The sequence below is a fragment of the Triticum dicoccoides genome, chromosome 3A, assembly GCF_002162155.2.
Source record: "Triticum dicoccoides isolate Atlit2015 ecotype Zavitan chromosome 3A, WEW_v2.0, whole genome shotgun sequence".
Taxonomy (NCBI): Eukaryota; Viridiplantae; Streptophyta; class Magnoliopsida; order Poales; family Poaceae; genus Triticum; species Triticum dicoccoides.
In genome coordinates this window covers 603,108,419-603,134,206 of record NC_041384.1, presented here as the reverse complement: position 1 = coordinate 603,134,206, position 25,788 = coordinate 603,108,419, and the positions used below count along the sequence as shown (strand labels likewise).

The following is a 25,788-nucleotide window of genomic DNA, read 5'->3' as shown; positions in this document are numbered from 1 at the left end:
ACCCAAACTCTTAAAGATTATGGGATATATGTGAAACATGTTCCATTGCTATGTGACAATGAAAGTGCTATTAAGATTGCTCACAATCCCGTGCAACATTCTCGAACTAAGCATATTGAAGTTCGTCATCATTTCATTCGAGATCATGTTGCAAAAGGGGACATTAACCTTAAGCATGTTCGCACCGATAAGCAATTGGCGGATATATTCACTAAACCACTTGATGAGAAAGTGTTTTGCAGGTTGAGAGGTGAATTGAACATCATTGATGCTTCAAACTTGGAGTAGGAACTCCATTTGATACATGCGGGGCATGAGCCTATGACTAATCCTCGATATTTCTCTTATGATGCTATTCATATGTCTTGGATATATTTGTACCTTGCATGTTATCTAACCCGTGTAGGTACTTGGTTGAATCTAGATCTATGAGATTGCAACTCACTCACATCTTGAGCAATCTCTACATCACCAAGTCTCTACATAATGGTGGTTGAAGACAAGGAAGCACGAAACCATTCAAACATATCCTTTGGCAAATTCTATGTTGAGTCTCATGATTGTCATTTTGGATACACAAGTGCTCTTCCTTGCAAAGCTAACCCATGTAGGTAGATGAACTCAAACTTCAAGTGGTGCTCCCAACCCTTGATGAACTACATCAACCTTGAGCAACCCACACAAGTTCAACTACATGAGCAAGATCAACACCACCACCCAAGGTATGTTATTCCATCTTAGAGAAGCTTTACTCCAAGTCATGAGTCAAAGCAACTCGACAAGATGTGAATACATCAAAAGGCTTAAACGAAAAATGGTAACCCCATTTTTGAGCTTAAACGATGAGTATGACCTATGATCAAGTGCTCTCACTTGACTCCCAAGTCAATATACTCTAACATAGGTGACTTCGTCGCCGACCATCTCTAGATGAAGTTCTCGTGTGTCTCTCCGTGCTTTTGTCTCTTGCATATTTGTTTCCCCTCATCTAGAACTTTTAGTTTCTTTTCTTTCCTTTTTGTTCTGCATTTTCTGCATCCAATTCATTGCAAATCTTTCAGTAAATTCCTTGCATATCCTTGTGAGATCTTACTTGTCTAGTGAGCTGAGGTGACAAGTGGTTTCACTCTAATGAACTCGGTCACACTGGTTTGTTCTATTTGGCCCAACCGAAATCTTTCGGTGCAACCGAAGCACACAACCCGGAGTCACCGATTCCACCACAGGAAAACCAACTTGCCACTTATTCCTGATTTCTGTTTGCTCCAGCTCCACTCAATGATTCTTGTCCTCTACCAGCATCATATTAGACATGATGCTTTGCTCTGTGACTCAAGGACCAACCCATTTGTATCACATGTCCAGAAGAGCCCTTCTTGGAAATTGATGTCAAAGGGGGAGAGAGAGATCACATCAAAGCTTAATCCTTCCTATAGGGGGAGAAAGAGAGAATACTCAGGGGGAGAGAGTTTCTCAACTAGGAGAAAGTAATATCATCAAAGACTCCAGATGCTTGGTATTTAAGAGGAGAGATGTCACATGTCTTTAAGAGGGGAAAGACATGTTTGGCCGCTTGCTTTAGCTCAAGCTCTGTTGTTTCCTTTTTTGTTGCTCTGATTTTCTGTTCCCTATCTTCTCCCAATATCCCATGCAGATTCAGGGGGAGCAAGACATCTAAGGGAAGGAAATCTCTGGTTTTATTGCATATCTTTACCTTTGGGGACATGTCTATATCCAATGTGGTACTTAGTACTCACTCTACATGTCATCCCAGTCTTGGTTCTCTTGTGATTTCTCTTGCTTGCTCTGGTCAGTAGGTGTATCTGTGTTATTTAACCTTGTTTGCGCAGGTTCGTCCCATCCTAAGCCAACTCAAGACCACAAGGTAAGTATATGCATCACAGTCATGTGAATGAGAAGTTCTTGTTGATGTACATACTGTTTGCAAGAAGGACTCATGAGCATGAAGGTACATTTCTCACATTCACATCATTTTCTCTGATGCATATAGCCAAGATACATGTAACACATTGCTTACTCTGTCATGTTTACGCATTCACATGCTCCTATATTCAATATTCACATGATTGCATACATGTAGGGGGAGCCTATGCATGTTACATGTCTTTCCAAAGCTTTACTTGCTATTCTCTATATCTTTATCTAAATCTTTGATGTATGTTGTCATCAATTACCAAAAAGGGGGAGATTGAAAGCACAAGTGCTCCCTGGGTGGTTTTGGTAATTAATGTCAACATATCTCTTGTTGGACTAACACTTTTACCTAGTATGTTTCAGATAAGTTCAACAATGGAGTGGCATGGACTAGAGGATGTGGAACCCCTTCAAGATGCTAAGGACAAAGGATTGGCTCAAGCTTCAAGATCAAGACTCTACATTTTCTATTTTAGTGATCCAAGATCACATTGAGTCTATAGGAAAAGCCAATACTATCAAGAGGGGATGAGGTGTTGCTTAATGGCTTGCTTGCTCAAAGTGCTTAGTGATATACTCCAAAACCCTCAACTACCTTCCCACATCCACATATGACCTAAACCAAAAGTCAAACTCGGCCCCACCGATTCTATCTATCCGGCGCCACCGAGTTTCAGATGTCATAGCCACTGCCACAAACCCTAGTAAATCGGTTTCACCGATAGGGATCTCGGTCTCACCGAGATGGGATTGTAATCTCTCTGTGTATGTCCATTACCAAAATTGGTCTCACCGAGTTTGAGCAATTGGAACTATCGAGATTACAATGCAAACCCTCTGGTTAGCTTATTGCCAAAATCGGTCCCATCGAGTTTGTGTAATCGGTCTCACCGAGTTTGCCTGACCAACTCTCTGGTTAGCTTATTACCAAAATCGGTCCCACCGAGTTTGTGTAATCGGTCACACCGAGATTACGTTATGCCCTAACCCTAACCATATCGGTCCTACCGAGTTGCATCTCAGTCCCATCGAAAATCCTAACGGTCACTAAGTTTGCTGAATCGGTCCGACCGAGTTTAACCATTCGGTCCCACCGAGTTTGGCAAATTGTGTGTAACGGTTAGATTTTGTGTGGAGGCTATATATACCCCTCCACCCACTCTTCATTCGTGGAGAGAGCCATCAGAACATACCTACACTTCCAATACACATTTTCTGAGAGAGAACCACCTACACTTGTGTTGATGTCAAGATATTCCATTCCAACCATATGAATATTGCTCTAGCCTTTCCCAAGTTGCTTTCCACTCAAACCTTCTTTCCACCAAATCCAAATCCTGTGAGAGAGAGTTGAGTGTTGGGGAGACTATCATTTGAAGCACAAGAACAAGGGGTTCATCATCAACACACCATTTGTTACTTCTTGGAGAGTGGTGTCTCCTAGATTGGCTAGGTGTCACTTGGGAGCCTCCAACAAGATTGTGGAGTTGAACCAAGGAGTTTGTAAGGGCAAGGAGATCGCCTACTTCGTGAAGATCTATCGCTAGTGAGGCAAGTCCTTCGTGGGCGACGGCCGTGATGGAATAGACAAGGTTGCTTCTTCGTGGACCCTTCATGGGTGGAGCCCTTCATGGACTCGCGCAACCATTACCCTCTGTGGGTTGAAGTCTCCATCAACGTGGATGTACGATAGCACCACCTATCGGAACCACGACAAAAACATCCGTGTCTCCAATTGCGTTTGAATTCTCCAAACCCTTCTCTTTACATTCTTGCAAGTTGCATGCTTTACTTTCTGCTGCTCATATACTCATTGCATGCTTGCTTGATATGTATTGTGTTTGTTAAACTTGTGCTTAAACTCCACTTAAACTTAAGAATATTAAAAACTGCAACTTTTGGCACTTAGTGTCTAATCACCCCCCCCTCTAGACACCTCTTCTCGATCCTTTCAGATGTGACATGATAGAGTTCTTGGATTTATCTTCTACATTAGAAAATTGTGAGGGTTTGAGTCCCTTCCCTTATGTGGTGTTGTGTAGGGCAGGATTTGTGTTGTAGCCTTCCAATATGGTCTATGGAACAATAGTATCATATCTTTACAATCTCTTGTATGAGATGATGCATGTATTGAGTTAAAATTTAGTGGTGTGTTGGTAAAGTTAACTTATTATCTTTGTGCATGGATATTTGTTAGTGTTAGGGAAAGCAGCCGTTGGCTGGCAAGAGTTTTCAAGGTGTTGATTCTATTAGTTTCATTATTAAGATGTGATATGTATATGATCACATAATGCGGTGAATTGGGGTGATTTTCTCATAATTCTTTGTATGGTAGGAATTGAAGTTTTGTGAGCTTCCCAATGATGGACATCTTATTTCTCCTTATGATTTTTGTGCAAGTACGGTTCAGGGAGGAAGGAACCCACCTAGAGCACCATGAATCAAGTACAAAGCTGCTTAGGTTACTTTTCGATAAAGGGTGCTTTTACTAACTCATAATGTAGTATCAAGTGGATACAAAGCATAATGAGCGACACCCGACCTCTGCGTAGCTAAGATGCACACAGCCTTAACGAAGAGTATATCAAAGTATGTATAAAAAACGACAAGTTGGCAACAGTAAAGCCATATGAGTCCAAAACTATGCCAATGTCGACGGAGGAGGTGGACCGATCCAGAGATTTTCTTGGCACCCATGTTGGGTAAAAACCTCCCTGGCCACCCGCTCCAACCGCATACACCACCTTGAACAGCGATTGATACTCCGTTCGCTGTAGCGTAGACCACATACGAAGCTAGTGCGTACAACGGTAAACAACCTGCATAGAAGAAGAGGTTTTGCCATTAAAAACACAATCGTTTCTACATAGCCAAAGCAACCATAATAAGACAGACGCTCCCACCCGTATTAGCGTACTAAAAGTATTTGGTATTCCATCAAGCCAGTGGCCATATATATTGCCAACACTTGTTGGTGGATACAAATTGGACGCTATTTGGATGACTGACCATATAGAACGCGCGAACTTGCACTGGAAGAAGAGGTGTTTAATTGTCTCGTCATGAGTACAAAAGCTACACTTCTTACTTCCTTGCCAGTTGCGTCGAGCGAGGTTGTCTTTTGTTAGCACAACTCCTCTCTGAAGATACCACATGAAAATCTTATTTTTTTAGTGGCATCTTTGATTTCCATATTAGTTTATTATTATTCAATGGAGCCTCTGAGTGCGAGAGTGCACGGTACATAGAGTCAACTGTGTAGGACCCAGATGTAGTGAGATTCCAGCGAAACACATCCCTCCCTTGTGTCAAGTTAACCAAATCCAAACGAGATAGAAGATGTTGCCATGATGCAAGGCGGAGGCCAATCAAATCCCTCCTAAATGATACATTCGGCGGGGAGGAGCTGAGCACGTGAGCAAGAGTATCATTCTTATCGCGTACAATTCGGTACAAGGCCGGATATTGTTCCTAAAGAGTGGTGTTTCCTAGCCACCTGTCCTCCCAAAAACGTATCTCAGAGCCGTCCTTTATCGTGAATGATTCAAAGCGGAATAGATGTTTTTTACCGCCATCAGACCAGAGCAAAAATGTGAGTCATCAGGTTTCCAATACGCCTAGGACAACGCTTTTTGGCCTAGATACTTATTGCGCAACCGGGTTTGCCAAACACCATCCTCGGTAAGTAGCTTGAACAGCCATTTACTGAGCAAGGCATCATTCTTAACCTGGAGGTCTTGAACACCTAAACCTCCCTGGTCTTTTGGTCGACAAACCACACTCCATTTGGTTAGCCTATACTTTTTATTTTCACTATCTCCTTGCCAAAATAATCTGGATCTGAAGTAATCCAGTCTTTGCAGAACCCCTTTGGGAATTTGGAAAAATGAGAGCATGTAGAGAACCATGTTTGTGAGAACAGAATTGATCAAGACTAGTCGCCCTCCAACGGAGAGCAACTTGCCTTTCCAACTGCTCAACCGTTTCTCCAATCGCTCTTCAACATGTTCCCACTCCGCATTAGTGAGACGCCGATAATGAATTGGAATTCCCAAATATTTCATCGGGAATTGGCCTTGTGCATAACCGAACAAGTCAGCATATTGTGCAGCCGCCTCCTTGGCTTCTCCAAAACAAAACAATTCACGTTTATGGAAGTTAATTTTCAGACCTGACATTTGCTCAAAAGCTAAAAGCAATAGTTTCATATTTTTAGCCTTATCTAGGTCATGTTCCATAAAAAGAATTGTATCATCGGCATATTGCAAGATAGAGAGTCCGCCATCCACAAGAGTGGCACTACTCCTGCAATTTAACCGTCTTGTTTGGCGCGTTTGATCAAAGTAGCCAACATGTTAGCGACAATGTTAAATAACATTGGAGACACTGGGTCACCCTGTCGTAATCCCTTTTTCGTCTGGAAGTAATGACATACATCATCATTGACTTTTATAGCCACACTACCTCCAGTAACGAAATTTTGGACCCAGTCGCGCCATTTATCTGAGAAACCTTTCATTCTTAGGGTCTGTTGGAGAAATGACCATTTGACTTTGTCATATGCCTTTTCAAAGTCAATTTTAAATACTACTCCACTCATGTTCTTCCGGTGCATCTCATGGAAGGTCTCATGAAGGATTACTACTCCATCGAGTATATTTCGTCCTTGCATGAAAGCCGTTTGGGATGGCTGAACAACATGATCGGCGACCGTGTTGAGCCTATTAGTCACAACTTTGGTGAAGATTTTGAAGCTGACATTAAGGAGACAAATCGGTCTGAACTGTTGAATCTGTTCAGCCTCCTTAGTCTTTGGCAACAAAACAATCTCGCCAAAATTAAGCCTAGATAGGTCTAGTTGGCCGGCATGAAAAAAATTGAACAACTTCATTAGGTCAGTCTTGATGACATCCCAGAAGTTCTGATAGAACTCCGTGGGGAAACCATCAGGGCCTGGAGCTTTGTTATGTTCCATTTGGAACACCGCAGCTCGCACCTCCTCTTCAGAGAAAGGTGTCGTCGGGATATCATTCTCTTCTTTTGTGACTTGTGGAATGTCATTTGTTCGGGTCTCATCTAGAGTGAAGTTCCCTTCCTCTGGAGCCCCAAATAGATACTTGTAGTATTTGGTTATATAACGCTTGAGCTCTGCCTGACCCTCGATCCGTCCCTCATCCTGTTGGAGGCTAAAAATACACTTCTTCCTATGCCACCCATTGGCGACCATTTGGAAATATCGTGTATTGTTGTCTCCCTCCAAAATGAATTGGGCACCTGATCTTCGATACCAATTGATTTCCTCTTCTTGCAATAGCCGTGCAATCTGCTCATTGGATTGATTTTTCATATCAATCTCCCGTTGAGACAAAATGCGAGTCTCTGCTATTTTGTCGAGGTCATCTATAATAGTGGAAAGGTGTTGCTTTTCTTTTTTTATATATACCACTTGTGTGTTTGGCCCATCCAGTTAGGAATCGCCTCATGGCTCGATTTTTGAAGTTCCATCTTTGAATCAGTGTGCGACCAATGGCAGGCCTCTCCCATAAATTCTTAACTATATCCACAAAACCATCCTGATGTAACCATCCCAATTCAAATTTGAATGTACGTCGAACAGTGGGAGAGCTAGTAGAGTTAGAATCAAGAATGATGGGTGCATGGTCCGAGAGTGACCCAATACGCTCTAGGGCATGCACTGTTACCATCGGGAATTTTAACTCCCATTTGGTATCCATGAGTACCCGATCGAGCTTCTTGTATGTCAGCACCGGACGGTTGTTGGCCCAAGTGAACTGTCGCCCTAACATACTAGCTTCTCGAAGATTCAAACTGTCAATTACAGCGTTGAATAAGAAAGGCCAGTGTGTGTCAAAATGATCATTATTGTTCTCTTCCTGGTATCCTAGGATATTGAAGTCACCTCCAATAAGCATTGGATGGGGGTTATCCTTAGCCAAGTTCACCAATTCCCGAAGGAAAGCGGATTTATTCTCATCTTGGGCAGCCCCATAGATTGCAACCAGGCTCCATGTATAATTGTCAGCTCTATTTCATAGGTGGAATTTGATGTGAAATTCACCAACCGAAAAAGCTAACAAGTCCATGGTTGTGGTCTGTATCCCAAGTAAGATTCCTCCGGACCTTCCACATGGTGGTAAGCAATGCCATGTATATTCCAAACCACCTGATAGGTGATCAAAGACATGTGCACGAAAGTCACATTTACTAGCCTCGGAAATTGCCACAAAATCTAACCCATGGTCACGCACACAGTCACCGACGTGTTTATGTTTAGCCAAGTCTGAAAGACCTCTGCTATTCCAAAACATGCCTCTCATGTGGAAACTCGGGTCAGGGTGGATACCTTCGCCTTCTTGGGCGGTTTTTGTTTCTTTTTTGAGGAGTGGGATTTTGATTTATGCGAGGACGCGGTGAAGTCACAAAACATGGACCCAAGTCATGCCTCATCTAATCCGACCTCAGTTACTGCACCAACCAAGTGGGAGAGAAGCGGACCGTCATAAGCAGCCGCCGGTTCCTCCTCCTCGGTTTCGGGGTATGGTAAGGGGCTCGAACACTTTGGAGAAACCTTTAATCGGTCTATCTCCATGTGTTTAAGCACCCCCACCGAAATGCACACATCATTATCATTTTTTCCAATTTTAATTCCAAAGTTATTTAAACTAGAGGAAATACGAGAATCAGAAAAAGAAAGAAATGATTTATTGCAAGGTGTACCTATAGGAGGGTCGAGGTTATGCTCCGCCTGACGCCGCATCGCCTTGGAGAGGGACCACTCATCAGTGGCCGAGGACCCGTCAGCAGAGGTGAAGTGACGACCACTGCGCCGTAACGGAGTATCCGTCAACTTGGTTGGAGTAGAATGGAGCGCCAGCTGCGGCGTTGGAGAAGACGGAGGCGATCCCAACGGTGCAGCAGCTCCTGGCTCCATTAGAACGTCAGCAACGGGTGACGAGGATAGCTCCATGCTGCGCCCCGTGGCTGGACCAAGTGTCACCGCAGCAGCCAGATGACAGCTCGGCGCGCTCTGTAGCGAGGGTGACGACGCAGGTGATTGCAGAACCTTTGCCTGAGCAGTCATGGGCTGTACTGGGCGTCCATCGCCGGTAGTTGTTGACGATCCTAGCTCAGTGACAACGGCCTCCTGTAGCGTCGGTTGCACAGAGCCATGCAACCCCACGGGCGAGTTCTTGTTGGCTGAAGCATCCATGCAAGTATCAATACGTACACATGCAGCTACAGTTGCACCCATGCAAGCATGCACTTCCATGCATGGAGATTCCATGGCCGCTACTCGCGGCGTCCTGAGCAAAGGCAGCTCATTCTGCAGAAGAGGTTGGTGCAGCGGTGTACCAAGGTTGACGGATACCGGAGGCGGCGCCGGCAACGACAACAGCGAAGTGTAACCTGCAACAATCTCGCCAAGCATGTTCGAAGGCCCTGTAGTGTGCTGCAGTTCAGACAACAGCGCGGCGAGAGATGCAGTCATCATAGGAACTGGAGTGCTCGAGCTCGAGTTCGGAGGAGGATTCACACTCGCAGAGTTTCCTTTATTTGCTTTTTTGCTAACATCACCATCGTTAATTTCATCATCACGGCCATGACCTCTATCTGGGCCATCATCATGTTGCTTCCAGATTAGAGGTATGAAATCTGCATCTGGAATATAGTCATCCTTTTCAACCTGGTAACAAAAGTTATACCCATCAAGCTTGACAAATGCCTCTGCGGTTGTGGAATCTCCTCCCAAGTCATTATTATAGGTGAATATATCCAAAGAGCGCACAACAACCTGAATGCGTATAATAGCATGACGACATAGGGCATAAAGATCAACATCTTGAGTTGCTCCAATGACCGATCCAACAGCCCGAAGCCCGAGGAAATGTCGTAGTGAATGAGGAACGCCGTAAACGTGCACCCAAACAGTCTCCAGAGAAACATAAGATGGGACATCTTCAACTTTCCATTCTTTAAAAGAAATTTCAACACCATGCGACTTGACTCGAACCTCTAGGCCAGCCATTCGGCGAAGATCGTCAAAGGAGGGGAATGACACCAAAAAGGCATCCTTGCCATGCGGAATAGCCTCCCATTTCCACTGAGTCTGAGTCCGAACGATCCTAGCAATCTCAGCTTCAAGCACCACTGCAGGTAGATCCCCACCGGAAACTGTGACTAAGGCAATTGGCGATGCTGATGGAGAAGTATCGATGTCCTTGCACACGTGCTCTGGGATCTGAATGAACATGGAAGCATTAGATCCTTGTCCACAAAAGATGCCGAGGGCCGTGGCTGCTTCAGAACGGGACAAGGAAACATAGCATGCTTGAAATTGTTGCAGATGTAGCAAAAGTGCACCACAGTACAATCTCTGGACATGTGATCATTAGACCGACATTTGAAACAGTGCATCTTTTCTTTCTTGGTTTTAGGCATGTTGGCAGAGGCTTCGTCCTGTTGAGCGGCAACCATGCCGTCGGACTTGGCCAATGGTGGCATGGCGTGGGAGACGGCCAAGTTTGCGGCAATTGGGGGCGCCTGAGGTGTTGGTGTTGTATGTGCACCTGGCCGACGCCCATTCTACGTCTTCTTCTTTCCTTCATGCTTCAATGGTCCGCCAGTACCAAAAGCGAAGCCTTGCCCGCTCGTTTGTGAGGGGCCCGAACTGGGGCCAGCGGCCTGTTAACCAGCACCAGCACAGGTGGAGCCAGCTTGGTAGTGTTGTTGCCTGGCCGGAGCACCAAACCCAGCGAAAGCAGCAGCCAGGGTCGAGGCACCGATGGAGTTCATTGTAGCAGGTGCCTTAATGGTGTTGGAGGTGAGGCCGAACGTCGAAGGGTGTTGCGGCGCCCCAGCCATCGGAGCCGGCGAGGAGATGCGCAGTGCGTCGGCGTAGGAACGACGCGAGGTGATTGAGGGCGATGCGAAGGAGCGAATAGGGTTCGCAAGTCGTGCCCAGCACCTAACCACACCCGGTCTACGGCTGATATCGGCTTGACGCAGTGGACGTCCATGATTCGCTTGCAAGGCTGGCCCATCAGACAGTGGCGGTGTCGATGGATCGCCCGCGATGGCTGCGACTTCCTCGGCCGCCGTTACGCGAGCAGTAACTACAGGAGACGACCTGTCCGGCGCCTGAATCGTGGTTGTAGAGGACGTCGACGCCGGCAGAAACGCTGCGAGGGCCACCGGCGGCGTCACCCGAGGACGCGGCAGTGGCCCATGCCATGGCCGGATTCGAACGCCCTTCGACTGCGCCCGAACTGAAGGAGCCGTCGAGTTTGCCAGCACTTTCTCCGGCGACGTCGCGCCCCTCGGGGAGGAGCGACCACTTGGAGACGCCGCTGGTACTTCACGATCGCTGCACACGGGCCTGGCGTCCATACGATCTGGCGAAGACCTGCGAACATCATCCTGAAGCACATCAGCTGAAACAGAACTAGGCCTCGCCTGCAGGGAAGAGGATGTCGATGGCGAGCCCCGTTCCCAAACGTGTGATGTCGGCGTGGGGTACCCAATGTCCGTCCAGAACTCCTGAGCAATCTCCTCTTTCGTTTTCTTCCTCCTAGACTTGACAGTGGACCAACGGCCGCCCTCGTCTGCAACCCCGCCGCCGGTGAGTACCACGTCAGCCATGTGAAACGCCAAGCTGGGCACCTCCCCAACCTCAGCATGCTCCTCCTCCTCGACAGGAAAAGCCCCGTACCGTGATCCAGTACAAGTCGACAGGGAGAGAACTCTAGGCGACAGATCTCCCGGCGCCAGGGTGAGCCGCCTCCGATCCGGGAACACGCGGTGAGCAACGCGCACAACGCAGTCGAGCAGGACCATATCGGTGCCCGGCGAGATCCATTCCCCGTCACGAAGAAGCCTTCCTTCCTTGATATTGTCGTCCGCATTTCTCAGGAAGAGGAAGTTATGGGCGCGGTCGAGGAAGAGAGATCCGGGACGCCAATCCTGCCTTCCGTCGAGGAATGCCGAAGAGAACGTCGCCGTCCACCTCAGCGAAGGCGGCGCCTCCGGCGGTCTAGGCATCCCGCGTGGATCCGAAAGCCGTCATTCACCGCGTTTGCTTGGGTTACTGAATAAGGAAATTTTATGTTTACATATATACATGACGAGTAGATCCTCATATCTCAGTTTTGTCCATTGTTTGTAGGGTTTCGGCATTGATCTTGCAGATTTGGCTCTGACTCACTCCATCAGGTTTGAGATTGTACCCAACTTTTTTGTGCTCTACTGTACATACGTGTATGTAGACATCTATGCCTGTATTGCTTTCCTAAAAAAGAGTAGCTATTGCAGCAAGACTTATGCTCAAATGTCACGGTCGACAAACTTGGTCCATCTGCTCCGAATTTCCAAGGGAGAAACCACATCTTTCCACACAAAAACGAGACGATGCAGGGTGTGAAACGCAAAAGCCTCACACCACGATAGGACTGATTCGTTCGACGCTTTGACTTTTCGAAGAAGTGTGTTCGGACTTCGGACCCCCTCCTCAGATCTGACCCACGCACGGCCAAGGCGCAGGCGGCCGCATTATTCAAATCGGTCTCCAACCTATGCACGGATGCGTGACCATGAGATTTGGATCTCGCAGTACAAATCTTGATGCTGAATCAATGTCTGGAACGTCGTAGGATCTGGTGCGGGAGGAGCACGTCGCTCTCGTGGCCTAGCCAGACGGGCTTTGAGTCACGCTGAAGCAAATCACCCGAGCTGCAATGATCCCCTTTTCCACCCTTTAATTTTCTTTCTTTCTAAGACAAAGAGCAACAACTTTGTTAGGCTTGTTAGTTAGGATGCGCATCACCGTCGCGTACAACACCCCCGGCTTAATTAGCACCAGCAATTCTGATCATCCACTTTCAAGTACTCATTTCGTTTCTAAATATAAATCTTTGAAGAGATTTCACTGTGAACCACATACGGATGTATATAGATGCATTTTAGAATGTAGATTCACTCATTTTACTTCGTATATAGTTCATAGTGAAATCTATATAAAGACTTATATTTAGGAACTGAGGGAGCAGTATCCATTTCCAGCATCAAGGATTGGTGGTTTTGTTTTCTCAGATACAACTGCATATTGCGTGCATGCGAAAATGTTTTGATTACATTAGATACATAGTGTACTCTACAATCTCTCCACGTATTGAACCCGCATCGCCTTCCTCTTGCGATTCGTCGCCTTCCTCTGCTGAATCGGAGGATACCTTAGCCATCGCTGATAGGGCCTCCCTTTCTTCCATGCCATCCTCGCATTACCGCCACCAGAGGAATACACTGATGAAGCCTGCCCAGGTGCCATAGACGGTGGCGGCGGGGTGCTTAGTTCCAAGGCGTTGCGGCACGGTGATTGTGGTTGTTTGGTGGCGTGGAGCAAAGCTCATTTGTGTGGGCCGACGCACGCGGAAGTGATGTCAATCTGGCTCAGCTGGTGTGCTGTCAGTCAGATGTGGTGCATGGCGGCGTTGTTGGTGGCACCCCTGCACAATGTCGGCCTTAGGTACTCGTGGTAGGGGTGTAGGGTTGGCTCGGTCAGGCACCAACAGTTTGGATCTAGTGGCGGTGCTCCGGCGGCGAGCATGGCACGTTTCGCGGCGGACACGAGGTTGGCGGTGAAGGTGAGACAACGTAATGTGAGACATGGTGAGGGCGGGTGCTCGGGGCTTTACGTGTTCTCCCTACCAATTCCGTTGTCTGGATGCACGTTGGTAACGAACATGAGGCGTGTGACAATGGTTGAACAACACAAGCATCGCACACGAGCATCGCACATGGTTGATCGGCTTCGTGTTTCAACAATCGTCAATTGCCTTCGCTATAGACGGCAGTTGGCCCCATGTGGGCTCTTGGCGGCACCGATGGCTTAATGCCTGCAATTAGATGACATGTCATATTTGGCCAATACCCTAAGGCGAGCTGTTGGATGGTTCTTTGAGTGGGCTCATGTCACTATTGGTGACCTTGTTGATGTTGGCAGGTGTGCTTTGATCTGCTCCTCACATACATGGGGATGTTCGATTTGCTTGGCAATGTCCATGTAAGAGTTGTACGAGTGTTAAGCCGCGACGATCTAGATTGCAACAATGACTTTTTTTGCAGAAAATGGAGCCACTCTAGGTCTGACTTGCATGAATTGTGCCTAGTAATGCTCATGTTCCACGTTATTTATTCACGGAAGGCATTATTTGGACTGGGGCTTAAAATCCTTGGATATGGGAACGGCAGCGCTCACCCATTATTTCCGTTTTGGATACACCGCTTTTGAAATACCTTTCTCGTGATTCGGGTGTCAATGGCGATGATTTCTATTTGATTGTTGCTGCTTATGTTGTTGTTCGTTTTGACATGTCTTTCGGCAGTCTTTTTTTTTGTGTGTGTGTTGATGTTGGCTTTATACATCCTAGTCATGCAAAGTGTGAATGATACACATAGTGGTTGACATTATAAGGCAATAAACTATCGAAGAAAAAGAATATCTCTGCATTCTGCAAAGCAGTCACCTACACTACACATTTTATCACCTGCCGGCGCTCGCCGCCCTCTCCTCGAGCCACGAAATCACGTCTGTGAAGATCCGCTCCACATCGGCCGGCGGCTCAGCCATGAGAACGTGCCACATCCCGGGGTACAGCTTCAAGGTCTTGTCCCTGCTCGATGCCCTCTCGTGTAGCAGCCTGCTCCCCTCAGGATCGGCCACCACGTCGTCCTCCCCTTGCAGCACCAAGAACGGCAAAGTGACCTACACAATTATATTAATAATTAAGTGGCGCACAGAATTGCACGGACACAATGCTGAGACTAAGATAATGATCTGTCAATGGTATTATCGGCTTCTACTCCCTCTATAACTTAATGTAAGATGTTAAGTCCAAAAAATGCCTTGCAAGAAGTTACAGAGGTTGCACTATATATACTGTATGTACCTCGTGCATGTTCTTCTCAATGTCTAGGCTGACCGCGAGGAGTTCGTGGCCTGTCTGCAGCGCCATGTTTCCCTTGTACATGTATGGGTTGGAACGAATCTGTGAAAGATTTCAGCGAGTGAGAACATATCTGATGCTTCCTCCTCTTAAGGTGCTTCTGTGCTACTTAAATAAAACTACTACAACAAATTGTTGAAAAACCAAATCCCACCGTTAGTATCAGATGCGTCTATCACACCACAAAATTTTAGTTTAAAATTCAATCCACGAGTTGAGAAACAAAAAGGGAAACCCAGACAGTGAGGATTCATTTGGTTTGAAGGATTCCTATGGGATTTGCGCGTATGCTAGCATTCGTTTCGCAAGAATAGATGCACTAGATTCCTAAGGGTTGTGCCAACATTGACCTAATTCCTAAGGATTCTTAGCATTATGTAAGACCTGATAGAAAATGCCTACGGATTAAAGTGGACATGACATCTCAAATATTAACTTTTCCTATTCCGAAGATTTTAAAATCCTGCAAAGTGATTGAACCATGAATAATATTGTATCAATCATCTATGTTCAAATCACAACATTCTAGTATCAAGGTTGTTGATTTTTTTTCCAATAACTTTGATACCATTTTTTAGCATTTTCATAGATTGCACCGAAGCACTGCAAGGAGAGGAAACCCCGGAGATCTCTATGGACTATATTTGTAACAAGTTTCTCACATTGTGAAAAAGGAAAATTATTATAAATATAACGAGCACAAAGCATTTATACATTCTATTAGAATGTTGGTATGTTTTCTTCGTTCTAACATGTAGCAGACCAGAGAGCTTACTATGAGAATATGTCATTATAAATCTACAAGATATGTTCACCGGGTTATAAAATTGTCTTTCTACATGTTAAAAAAATCCGGTTGATTTTACGAAAGAATATTTTTATACAGATCTACGGAAAAGTTCACCACATTGTACTCCCTCCGTTCCTAAATATTTGTCTTTTTAGACATTTCAAATGACTACTACATACGGATGTATGTAGACATATTTTAGAGTGTAGATTCATTCATTTTGCTCCGTATGTAGTCATTTGTTGAAATGCCTAGAAAGACAAGTATTTAGGAACGGAGGGAGTAGTAGTTTGTTCATCGCAAAAATTGTAGTGTGTGTTCCCAGAGTTAAAAAAAACTATGAAATCTTACCGCAACGTTAGATTAGGTCAATGGTTTTCCGTGTTGATAGTTTTATATCGAGGAAAAATGTAGTGTTTCTTCCTAACGTCGAAAAAACTATGAAGTCTTGCACATATCTCAACGTAAGGTCAATGGTTGTCCGTGTCGATAGTTTTATATTACCTCTTTCTTGAACTGGGGATCTTTGCAGACTTTGTCGAGCTGATCTGGAGCCGGGATGACCCTCCAGCTTGGCACGACGGCGCAGATCATCTTCAGAGCGCTCACCACCACCGGATGAGGCCGCATGCCATCGCCAAGCTGATGCCACCGCAGAACAAAGAAAAAGTTCAGCGATCTTCAGAGGACATGACCGAGCCATCAGGCGATAGATCATATAAAAGTTTCATTTTGAGAATTCCAGGACAATTTGACAGGTTACAGTACTAGCATGGCATGTCGATCACGTCAAGAAGCGGACCTTGACCATGGGAGCGAGCAAGACGGCGCCGTCCCAGTACATGGAGTCCTTCCTGTGGACCTGCAGCGCCACGGTGCCGCCCATGGAGAAGCCGTAGAGGAACCTCTTCTTCGTCTTGTTCTCCGGCTTCTCTGAGTTTATTGCCAAATCGAAACCCCTTCAGGCTTTCAGTTTAAAAGATAGAAAAAAATAGAGCAATTTCGCTGCAATCTGCATAGATAATGGAGCTGTAAATGAAGCTATGTTCTTCTGTTCTGTTCTTACCGCAGACGCTCTTGAAGTAGTCGGAGCAGTCCTTGACGATGTCGCCGAAGCTCGATATGTAGCCCTTGGAGCCGGAGGACTTGCCGTGGCCCTCCTGGTCTATCCCGTGGACGGCGTAGCCGGCGTGCACCAGTCGCGCGGCGGTGTCTGAATTTGCGTGGAGTTTGTTAGCTGACAGTAACGGAAATTTCACCTCGTCCATCTTGGATGGTGAAGTCGTTCTGAATCGATGAATAGAATTGTAACACTGAAGAATAGAAGTGGTACCTGCCATCGATATGCTGCACTCTCCTCCATAGCCTACACGTTTGGACGAATGAATTTTCTCTACTTCTTTGTTACAAGCTTGACGAGCTGCAGAATGGAAATCATGGAGGATGGGATGGTACCATGGCAGATGAAGATCAAAGCCTTGCGCTGTTGTTTCTTGGGCGTCCATTTGCAGGTGAAGAGCCTGCTGCCTCGTGAATTCAGGGTGAAGCCCTGCCCAAAGTTGAAGTTTGCATCTAATGCTTTAGGAAAGAAAAATAAAAGATCACCGGTTTCGAAAAATTCTGATCAACGGTCACAGGACACAGGACACACCTCTTCATACTTGATATCATCTTTGTAGTTAGCCTGCAGAGATCACAAAACCGGAGCTTAAGATTCGTAGAGCACAAAAGTAACATGAAATAGGGAAGAGAAAATAACGGGCCGCTTCTGAATTTACCATGGGGATGGTTTTCGAAACGCCGTGTGGATGGATAGGTCAAACGATCCAAGCCCCCAGGCGATCTCTGAGATAGCAGCAAGCGACCTGTGAAGATGGAACACGAGGGGTGGTGCTGGATATATATACGCCTATACGGACTTTTCTGCCTGGAGACAAGTTCATCGCCAACTGGTTGAGACGAGGAATTTTCTTCGGGTTTCAGAGAAGAAACGCATCATGCTTCAGCACTAAGAATGCACGTTTTCTGTTGTTTAATCTCGCTGCCTCAGCGGAAAACATCGTGCTGGGAAGATAGGGCGCCTGGTCAACGGATGAACCAAACTCGGACCATCGAAAGCGAGAGAGGGAGGTTCCCATGCATCAAGGAGAAGAGGTAAAATGGTACACGCAGCGGATATGGTTGAGCGGCACGGTATGATCTGCATCTGCCTGAAGGCTTAGTCAAAGGCTCTCATCGAAGACAACAGTATGTCATAGGAGTACTACTGTACAGTAAAGAGTAAACTCGTGAAAGCGATTCGTGATTACCAAGGCTGTATACCCAAAGTGTCCTTCTCAACTCGAGCTCATAAACTCGGTATGAACAGTAAATCTAAAGAAAAAAACTGTATTTTTTTGACAAATATATTAGATGCTTACAAAGTTTCATCATGAAATGGCATTCGTGAAAGTCATGGCAAAAAACAAAACATAATCAGCACTCGAAAGTGCTTTTGAAAATAACTTTTTTGAAGGATTGATTTTGTTTTTTGTTTGCCACATATTACACAAATGTCATTCATGATGAAAGTTTGCAAGCAACCAAAACATTTGTCAATGTTTGTTATAAAAAAATTCAGATTTTTTTAATTGCTTTTCTTTTTTTTAATTTACTATTCAATCGAGCTCACATGAGCTCAGGTTCAGATAATCCGCACCAGTTGTATACCCTTTTTACGGGAAACAAGGTAAGCCTCTTTTGTGGTGATACTCTAACGGCCTAACAACATCTCCAAGGGGCCTTCCCAAACCACTCACATTTGTTCGGACTACTCGGACCGTTCAAAATCCAGCTTAAATATCGGGTGGATATAAAGCTATTTAGGCATGTTCGCCACGTCGATCAGAACTGGCCTACTTGTCCTCACAAACCCTTCTATGCGCAATCCATCAAACTCCTCGCTCACTCTCCGCCTCTCCTCTTCTTCTCTTTCCTCTCTGTCTCCTAGCCACCACCAGGCCCGGCTCCAGATCGGAGGATGACGGGTCGACTAGAACCTCCGGACAACGGAGGACATGGCCCTTCGCGTTGCTCTCGGGCAATCTTGGGTGGAGACTCGTATGTCCCGCCATCCCCACCGCTCGGCGTCGCGGCTTGATCAGTCAGGTGTGGTCCCCTCTACCCCCATCTGCATGCCCCGAGCAACCGGGTGCCGTCCCCATCGCCCTGGCCACACGGTTCAAACAACGGTAGCCCTCCCCCCCCCCGGTCGCCGCTAACGGTGGATTCTCCCTCGATACTCGTTGTCTCCTCTGTCCCGGTCATGTGGCTCGAGCAGTCGGATACCATCCCCACCGCCTTGGCTACACGTTTCAAGCGAAAACAGGCCTTCCCGCCACCCCATCGGTGGTTACTCACTCAGAGCCCGTTGTCCCTAGCACGATGCTCGTGGAGCAGTGGTTGCGCCGGGCCTAGCTCGTCCCCAGTTGCCCATATGGGAGGAGTAGCGACAAATGAGTCTCGAATCACTCGGAAATGGTCTTGAAGGCGACCACAACACCTTTACAAACTTTTTAAAGCACACCACAAGTAAGGAAACTTCCGAGCCTTGACTCTTAACCCCCTAGGTGCACAAAATCCAAAAGTAACAAGTGTTAAAGTCAAAATCAAGTGTGGAACACAAATTGGTTTGGTGGGAGTGTAGATCAGGTCTTGCTCTCTCAATCCTTGAAGTATCAACAAGTTTGGATTGAGGGATTGAAAGTATTGCGCAAAAAAGCTATGTAAGAATGGTGGAGCATCCCAAGACAATTGGGTTAGGGTTGGAGGTAGCAGCAAGGGGCTTTATATAGTTAACCCCAAGATGTAACCGATGGCAACCAGAAAACCCCTTGTGTACGGGCAAAAGGCCCCAATGCACGGAGTGTCCACAAACAAAACCATTAGGCCCCATATGCATGATGAAGACCCCATGTTTAGGGGCGCTCGGGTGGATGGCGACGCTTCTTCTTTGAGTTTGTCTCCGGGCTTCCATCCTCCTCGAGTTTGTCCGTTTGGACATAGTCGACGGAGCTTTGGCGTAGATTCTTGATGTCTCCTCGGGACAGTGATGTTAGGGTTTCTCATCATGTGGCGAGATTTAGGGTCAGGTGCTTCAGATCTATGCAAGGGTTCGATGGAGACAATTGCGGCTCTAGTACACGAAGACTTCCCAGCTATCATCAACAAGGTCAAGAGGGCTCTGGTAGGGGAGTGCCGCACCGACGGCTCGTACTGGCGGCCTAACTCAACCTTTCTCTATAGTGCGGTTGTCCTATGATTCAGAGAAACCAAAACAAAAAAATTAGTCGTCCGAAAACCACGTCTTTTCCCTTTTGAAATGAAAGGTCAACCATCTTCCTGTAATAAACTCAGAGAAACCAATGACATGAGATAAACATTAGTAATTGTCATTAGTTTCACTAACCACATTGTTATCACATTAAAATATCATTAGGGATAAATGTGCTTTCAGCGTTCTCCTCCTCAACAATGCTCGTGACGTCCTCGCTATGAGGAGGAGGAGCTAGTATGTGGCATCCTCCGTCGCCCTTGACCACCAACGAGGCTGACACAGCCGGCGCTGGTAGAACGCGAAGGTGTCACATTGGGATGTCAAAGCTATCTCCCGACCCAAAGCCCTCGCCGATGAGCAGGCCCATGCCGCCTGATCCTTCGCTGGACTGCAGGACTCGTCCGACGCCTCCCCATCGCCCCTGCAATGTCCACTTCCATTTCAAAGGAGGGAAACGCCGGTGAAGCAAAGTTCGGACCGTCCTAGCCCTAACTCTTTTACGGTGAATAACATACCACTCAAGTAGAGGAGAAGACCCCAAATAGGAAAAGAAATCCCAATGTTGTACAAAGGCGGGTTGCTGCCTTTTAGATGGACTAACAACCACAATACTCAAGATGGAAGTGCCAAAATGCACTTGCAACGATTATTGAATAAATCGATAGCTGGTAGCTGCTAGGTTGGCTGGCGAGCTACGTTGCGCGGATACTTCAGAAAGTACGCGTATCCAATCGGATACTGCCCTGATACGTATCCTGTAAGTATCCCTTGATATTTTGATTTTAAAAAAAGAAAATAATGTTTGATACTCCTAGGATATTTTTGCGATACGTTTTGGATACCTGAAACCCCTCGTTCGACGTGAAATCCCCTCAATAATAAAGGCACACCTTTGAAGATTCCCAACATGGGCGTGAGTTTATGTGAAAACATGTCTGTCAATATTTTTTATCCAATTGAAAGGTGAGCAAGAGAAAGTCGATGTATTGATTGGAACAACAAACCTAGTCAAATCTCACTACCAATTAATGAAAGTGGACTAAGTGCAAGAAAAGAAATGGGTAATCGTATTGAGGCATGCTTTGACCTAGAAGCTCCTTAATTTTTTTCTTCATATTTGTAATAATTAATATATGTAACATCTATACATAAACGTATCCCCGTATCCATGTTTTTAAAAAATTGACGTATCGGGCGTATCCCCGTATCGCATATCCGATACGTATTCAAGTATCCGTGCAACGTAGCTGGCGAGTAGAGGGTTAATATGCTAATTGGCCGATTTATCAATTTAGCGGCTATTCAATGACCTTAGAGTAGGGATTAATCGACAAGTCAATTGGTAAATTGAATGAATTCTTGAACGTGTGGAACACATTATAGTTTTTGCCACTGGAGAATGCCATACACAACTAGGGTCAGAGCTGCATACCAGTAGAAGTGGCAACCGCATACACACATTTTCAATACCTTGGTTTTCACTAAAACAAAGTTAACCTACAAGTAACACATCTGGATTATGCAACCTTTCATACCCTGCCCAAGCGGCATGAAACGACACTTGACATCTGCTAAGAAACAGAACACTTGGCATATTTTGCATTGCATAATTAATTAACTAGCATCTTCTAGGCGCTTGCCGTGCCAGTATTCACTACGGAAACATTAGCTGCACAATTCGCCCTCTGGTCCAGCCAAGAGATGATGTCGGAGTAGACGCGCTCGGCGTCCTGGGGGAGCTCCGCCATGAGCGCGTGCCACATCCCAGGGTAGAGCTTCAAGTCCTTGTCCCCGCTCGACGCTTCCTCGAACAGCAGCTTGCTCACCAAAGGATCCGTCACGATGTCGTCTCCACCGTGCAGCACCAAGAACGGCAGGCTCACCTGCCAATCCCAAAACGTTAGTAGCTTCTCTGTCTTTCTCCATGGACCCAAGTTACTGAGACTACACGCATGGCACACCATGAGGTGGGCAGACTGGGAGAGAAATTAGACGGTTTTCTAACTAGGAAGGGAGATTACCTCGTGCAGGTTCTTCTCGATGTCCAGGCTCACCATGAGGAGTTCATGGCAGGTCTTCAATGGGAGCTTTCCCCTGTAAATATACGGATTTGAGCGAACCTGCACGCAAATACACAAACACGTAGGAAAATTCAGCAACACCGTTTCTTCCAGTCGTTAAGAGCATTAAAAAAGTTGAGTACATATGACCGAGTACCTTTTTTCTTATCTCTGGATCTTTGCAAACCTTGTCGATGATGTCCGGGATGGGTATGATCTTCCAACCGGGAGCCACCGCGCATACCATCTTCAGAGCGCTCACCACCACCGGATGAGGTCTCATGTCATCAGAAATCTGATACCATAACGAATAACGAATTAACAAACAACCATGCACACAAAAATCACCACGAAAACTCGCCCCGTGTTGCATTGAGAAGTCAAATACCGCAGGATTCATTATAGGTGGAAAATGAAAAAAACAGAGAAGACCTTGCACATTGGAGCAAGCAGAACGGCGCCGTCCCAGTAGGCTGGCTCCTTCCTGTGGAGGAGGAGCGCTATGCTCCCGCCCATGGAGATCCCGTACAGGAACCGCTTCTTCCCCCTGTTCTCCGGCTTATCTGAAATTGGTCAGACGCCACCAATTCAGAGATCAGTTTCAGTTTGTGTGCCCGGTGTATATAGTTCGTCCATACCGCAGACGCTCATGAAATGGCGGGAGCAGTCGGCGACGACGTCGCTGAAGTTCGGCACGTAGCATCTCCGGCCAGACGACCTGCCGTGCCCCTCGTGGTCTATCCCGTAGACGGCGTACCCGGCGCGCACCAAACGGGAGGCAGTATCTCTCATTGATACACTGCACTCTGCTGCAATCCCTGTCAAGGGGACACCAAGAAGAACACTTGTTCTTTTTGCCACGAATTGATTGAGCAGAGATAGAGAGAGTGGGGAGTGCACTGCGCTGGTACCATGGCAGATGAAGATTAATGCTTTGGGCTCTGAATTGCGCGGCGTCCATGCGCAGGTGAACAGCTTGGTGTCCCGGGAGTTCACGATAAACTCCTAGAGATTGAGTTCAGACTTCAGAGTTAGCAAACGCGAGCAACGATGAAAATTAAGACCGTGTTTAAACTTCGGAGTGCTGCGGCAAATATGAACCGACCTCTTCATACTTGACATCATCGGTGCACTGATCCTGCAAAATGAAAATGTCAGGGTTTGGACCTGGATCACAATGGTATGAAATCACTGTTTCTAGGGTGCTCCTTAACATACCATGGCCATGTCTTCAGAACTCCTTTTGAACAAGTGACCTTGACATGATGTCTGCCTGTACATACATATATACTACTGCACCTTGAACACATAGAATCGATGCTCTAGTCTAAGAAAAAGAATACACAGATCGGCCAACCCCACAAGAAACCGAAGCAAACCAACGGAATGGGACGGCGTAGTACGAGCCTGTGTGCAGATGGTGACACCGATTCCTTCGAACGGGAGATTTAAAATCTACAACTTGCGTAACTAAACTCCGGCGACGGCGAGCATGGAAAACAACGCGCGTGAGAAATCTGCGCGAGTGCATTCGATCAGAATCAGTGGGACAGTCAGCTCACCTATTCTGAGTCACGTCGCAATCTTATTCCAACAGGACAATCATCAGATCCACAGATTTGGTCACAAAAAAATGCATCGACTATGGAATCCAGAGCTTCAGATATCGTTCGTGTTATTGATTGATCATATCTGTCAAACATAATGCTAGTACGGTGGTTCGTTATTGTTCGTGTAAATTCATTTGGATCGTGCTCTAAAATTTCAGAGTGGTTCAGACAGATGTCGTAGCAGCAGCAGCAGCAGCAGGTGCTCTTGTGAAGCAGACGTCTTCCGGCAGCGGAACCGGCTGCCAGCTGGTGCAGGACTCGAGGAGCTCCTTGAGCGCCATCGACGCGGGCTGGACCGACCACGGCTTGTAGCAATCCCGGACCTCGAAGTCCCACTGGTCGTCTTCTGCAGTTTCCAAATCATTTTCGGTGTACTCCTGCGCGCCGTTCAGGAACAGGTCGCCTTCAGACCGGATGCGCCCACTTGAGCTGCAGTCTCTGTCCGCCGCCTGCATCAGTCACAAACCCAAAGCTTTTCAGCTACAAAAAATGGAATGCAGATCTGTAAGGCCCAGTGTAAATGTAATACGAGACCTGTTCGCTCATGTACGTGAACATTTTCTTCTTCTCCCCTGCCTCGTAGATGTTGCACTGGGAGACAATCTGTAGCCAGACCAACCGTGCGGATTAGCACTACACACTACACGCTTATGGCATGTGGGATATGAGCAGTTTGGCGTGAACAGCACCTGCGACTCCACGCTGGCGCAGACGGCGTAGATGCCCCAGCCCCGGGTGTAGTTGTTGTAGAGGTGCACCCGGCCGAACCGGACGCGGGGCTGCCGCTGCCGCGTGCCGTCGAAGAGGCAGTGGTGGATGGTCACCCGGATGCGCCGGTCCCCGACGTGGCCGCTGCTGGCGCCGATCAGCACGGCCTTGTCGTGCGCCGAGAAGCGGCACCGGGAGACGGTCACGTCCGTGCTGCCGCAGGTCACGTCCAGCAGGCCGTCGGCGAAGTCGCGCAGGCTGCAGCGGTCCACCCACACGTGCCTGGACCCGGGCTTGATCTGGACGGCGTCGGCGTCGTGCCCGCGCCCGCCCTCCACCTCCAGGTTGCACAGGATCACGTGCTCGCACTCGCGGAGAAGAAGCCCCTTGCCGGACAGGGTGACGCGCCGCCCGCGGCCGTCCACGGTCTTGTGGGACGACACGCGCAGCCCCGACGCGAGGCGGATGGTGCCGGACACGTCGAAGACGATCCACAGCGGCTCCTGGCGCCGGCAGCCGTCCCGCAGCGAGCCGGGCCCGTCGTCTTTAATAATACATCGTTCAGCTTCAGTACGATGAATCCATGGCAGAATGACAGCAGATGGTGATACAGCAGAGAATTAACGGGTGGAGAGATGGTGCCGTGCGTACCATTGAGGATGGTGACGTGGTAGACGTCGCCGTGGAGGCCGCCGTGGCGTGCCGGCCGAAGCCCTCGGCCTGGCCGGCCATGGCGCGCAGCGACGAGTCCACGGCCGCGTACGGCATCAGCGTGGTTTGCGGCACGCACCCGAGTTGTTGCTCGTCGGAGAATCGAGGAGGGGCGGTGTCTTCCACGGCCGGCTCACCACCGAAATGCTCGTCGGGGTGAGGAGGAGTAATGTCCACCATGGCAGGATCGTCGACGAGCTGCTCGTCGGACTGAGGAGGCGCCATGGCGTAGGACAGTGATCGAGTGAACAAACAGAGAGCATGCTGGTTCGGTATTTGTTGAGGCACGGTCGGGAAAGAACGGCAGCTGTTTGCTGTCGGACTTTAATTGTCTGGGCCGTTTTCACTGGTGAGTTGTGTCGCGGGGCCGTTTCAGGTCGGCCCAAAGAGAAGTAAATTTTGAAACGGAGAAATGCTCATAAATACAGTTTTACGGCTAAAAAGAATACTGCTACCTCTGTAAATACTTGGAATACCTTTTTTTTAAGAAAATGCTCATAAATACTTGGAATTTTTCCCTTGCCTCAGAAAGAACTTAGAATTTTTTCCACACCGTAGCCTTAATGTTCGGTCCATAGATTAAAAACAGTTTTCTAAAATGATACATCACGCCCATAAAAAAGGGCATCCTGCCCGACCC

At 47.2% G+C, this 25,788-nt stretch overlaps 2 protein-coding genes and 1 pseudogene across 2 annotated transcripts; all 3 read right to left on the bottom strand.

Moving 5' to 3' along the window:
• Nucleotides 1-14,409: 14,409 nt before the first annotated feature.
• LOC119272270 (caffeoylshikimate esterase-like) lies at nucleotides 14,410-17,766 on the bottom strand. Its single transcript, XM_037553788.1, has 9 exons — nucleotides 17,523-17,766; nucleotides 17,396-17,428; nucleotides 17,200-17,293; nucleotides 17,078-17,110; nucleotides 16,811-16,957; nucleotides 16,547-16,677; nucleotides 16,249-16,386; nucleotides 14,898-14,996; nucleotides 14,410-14,713 (listed from the first exon to the last, which is right to left on the bottom strand). Exons 1-9 carry the CDS (start codon nucleotides 17,523-17,525, stop codon nucleotides 14,492-14,494), a joined length of 900 nt encoding a protein of 299 aa, XP_037409685.1. The 5' UTR covers nucleotides 17,526-17,766; the 3' UTR covers nucleotides 14,410-14,491.
• Nucleotides 17,767-21,687: 3,921 nt separating this feature from the next.
• LOC119272652 (caffeoylshikimate esterase-like) lies at nucleotides 21,688-23,346 on the bottom strand. Its single transcript, XM_037554095.1, has 8 exons — nucleotides 23,338-23,346; nucleotides 23,225-23,257; nucleotides 23,031-23,124; nucleotides 22,758-22,937; nucleotides 22,552-22,682; nucleotides 22,277-22,414; nucleotides 22,081-22,179; nucleotides 21,688-21,942 (listed from the first exon to the last, which is right to left on the bottom strand). Exons 1-8 carry the CDS (start codon nucleotides 23,344-23,346, stop codon nucleotides 21,688-21,690), a joined length of 939 nt encoding a protein of 312 aa, XP_037409992.1.
• A 420-nt stretch (nucleotides 23,347-23,766) lies between these two features.
• On the bottom strand, nucleotides 23,767-25,205 carry LOC119272268 (annotated as a pseudogene).
• Between the last annotated feature and the right edge of the window lie 583 nt (nucleotides 25,206-25,788).

Excerpts from the sequence above, each read along its gene's own strand:
- LOC119272652 (XM_037554095.1), bottom strand. Across the intron at positions 23,125-23,224 it reads ATGATGTCAAGTATGAAGAG|GAGTTTATCGTGAACTCCCG; the intron begins GTCGGTTCATAT and ends CTCAATCTCTAG. Across the intron at positions 22,683-22,757 it reads CCATTTCATGAGCGTCTGCG|ATAAGCCGGAGAACAGGGGG; the intron begins GTATGGACGAAC and ends GACCAATTTCAG.
- LOC119272270 (XM_037553788.1), bottom strand. Across the intron at positions 17,294-17,395 it reads ATGATATCAAGTATGAAGAG|GGCTTCACCCTGAATTCACG; the intron begins GTGTGTCCTGTG and ends AACTTTGGGCAG. Across the intron at positions 14,714-14,897 it reads TTGAGAAGAACATGCACGAG|GTCACTTTGCCGTTCTTGGT; the intron begins GTACATACAGTA and ends ATAATTGTGTAG.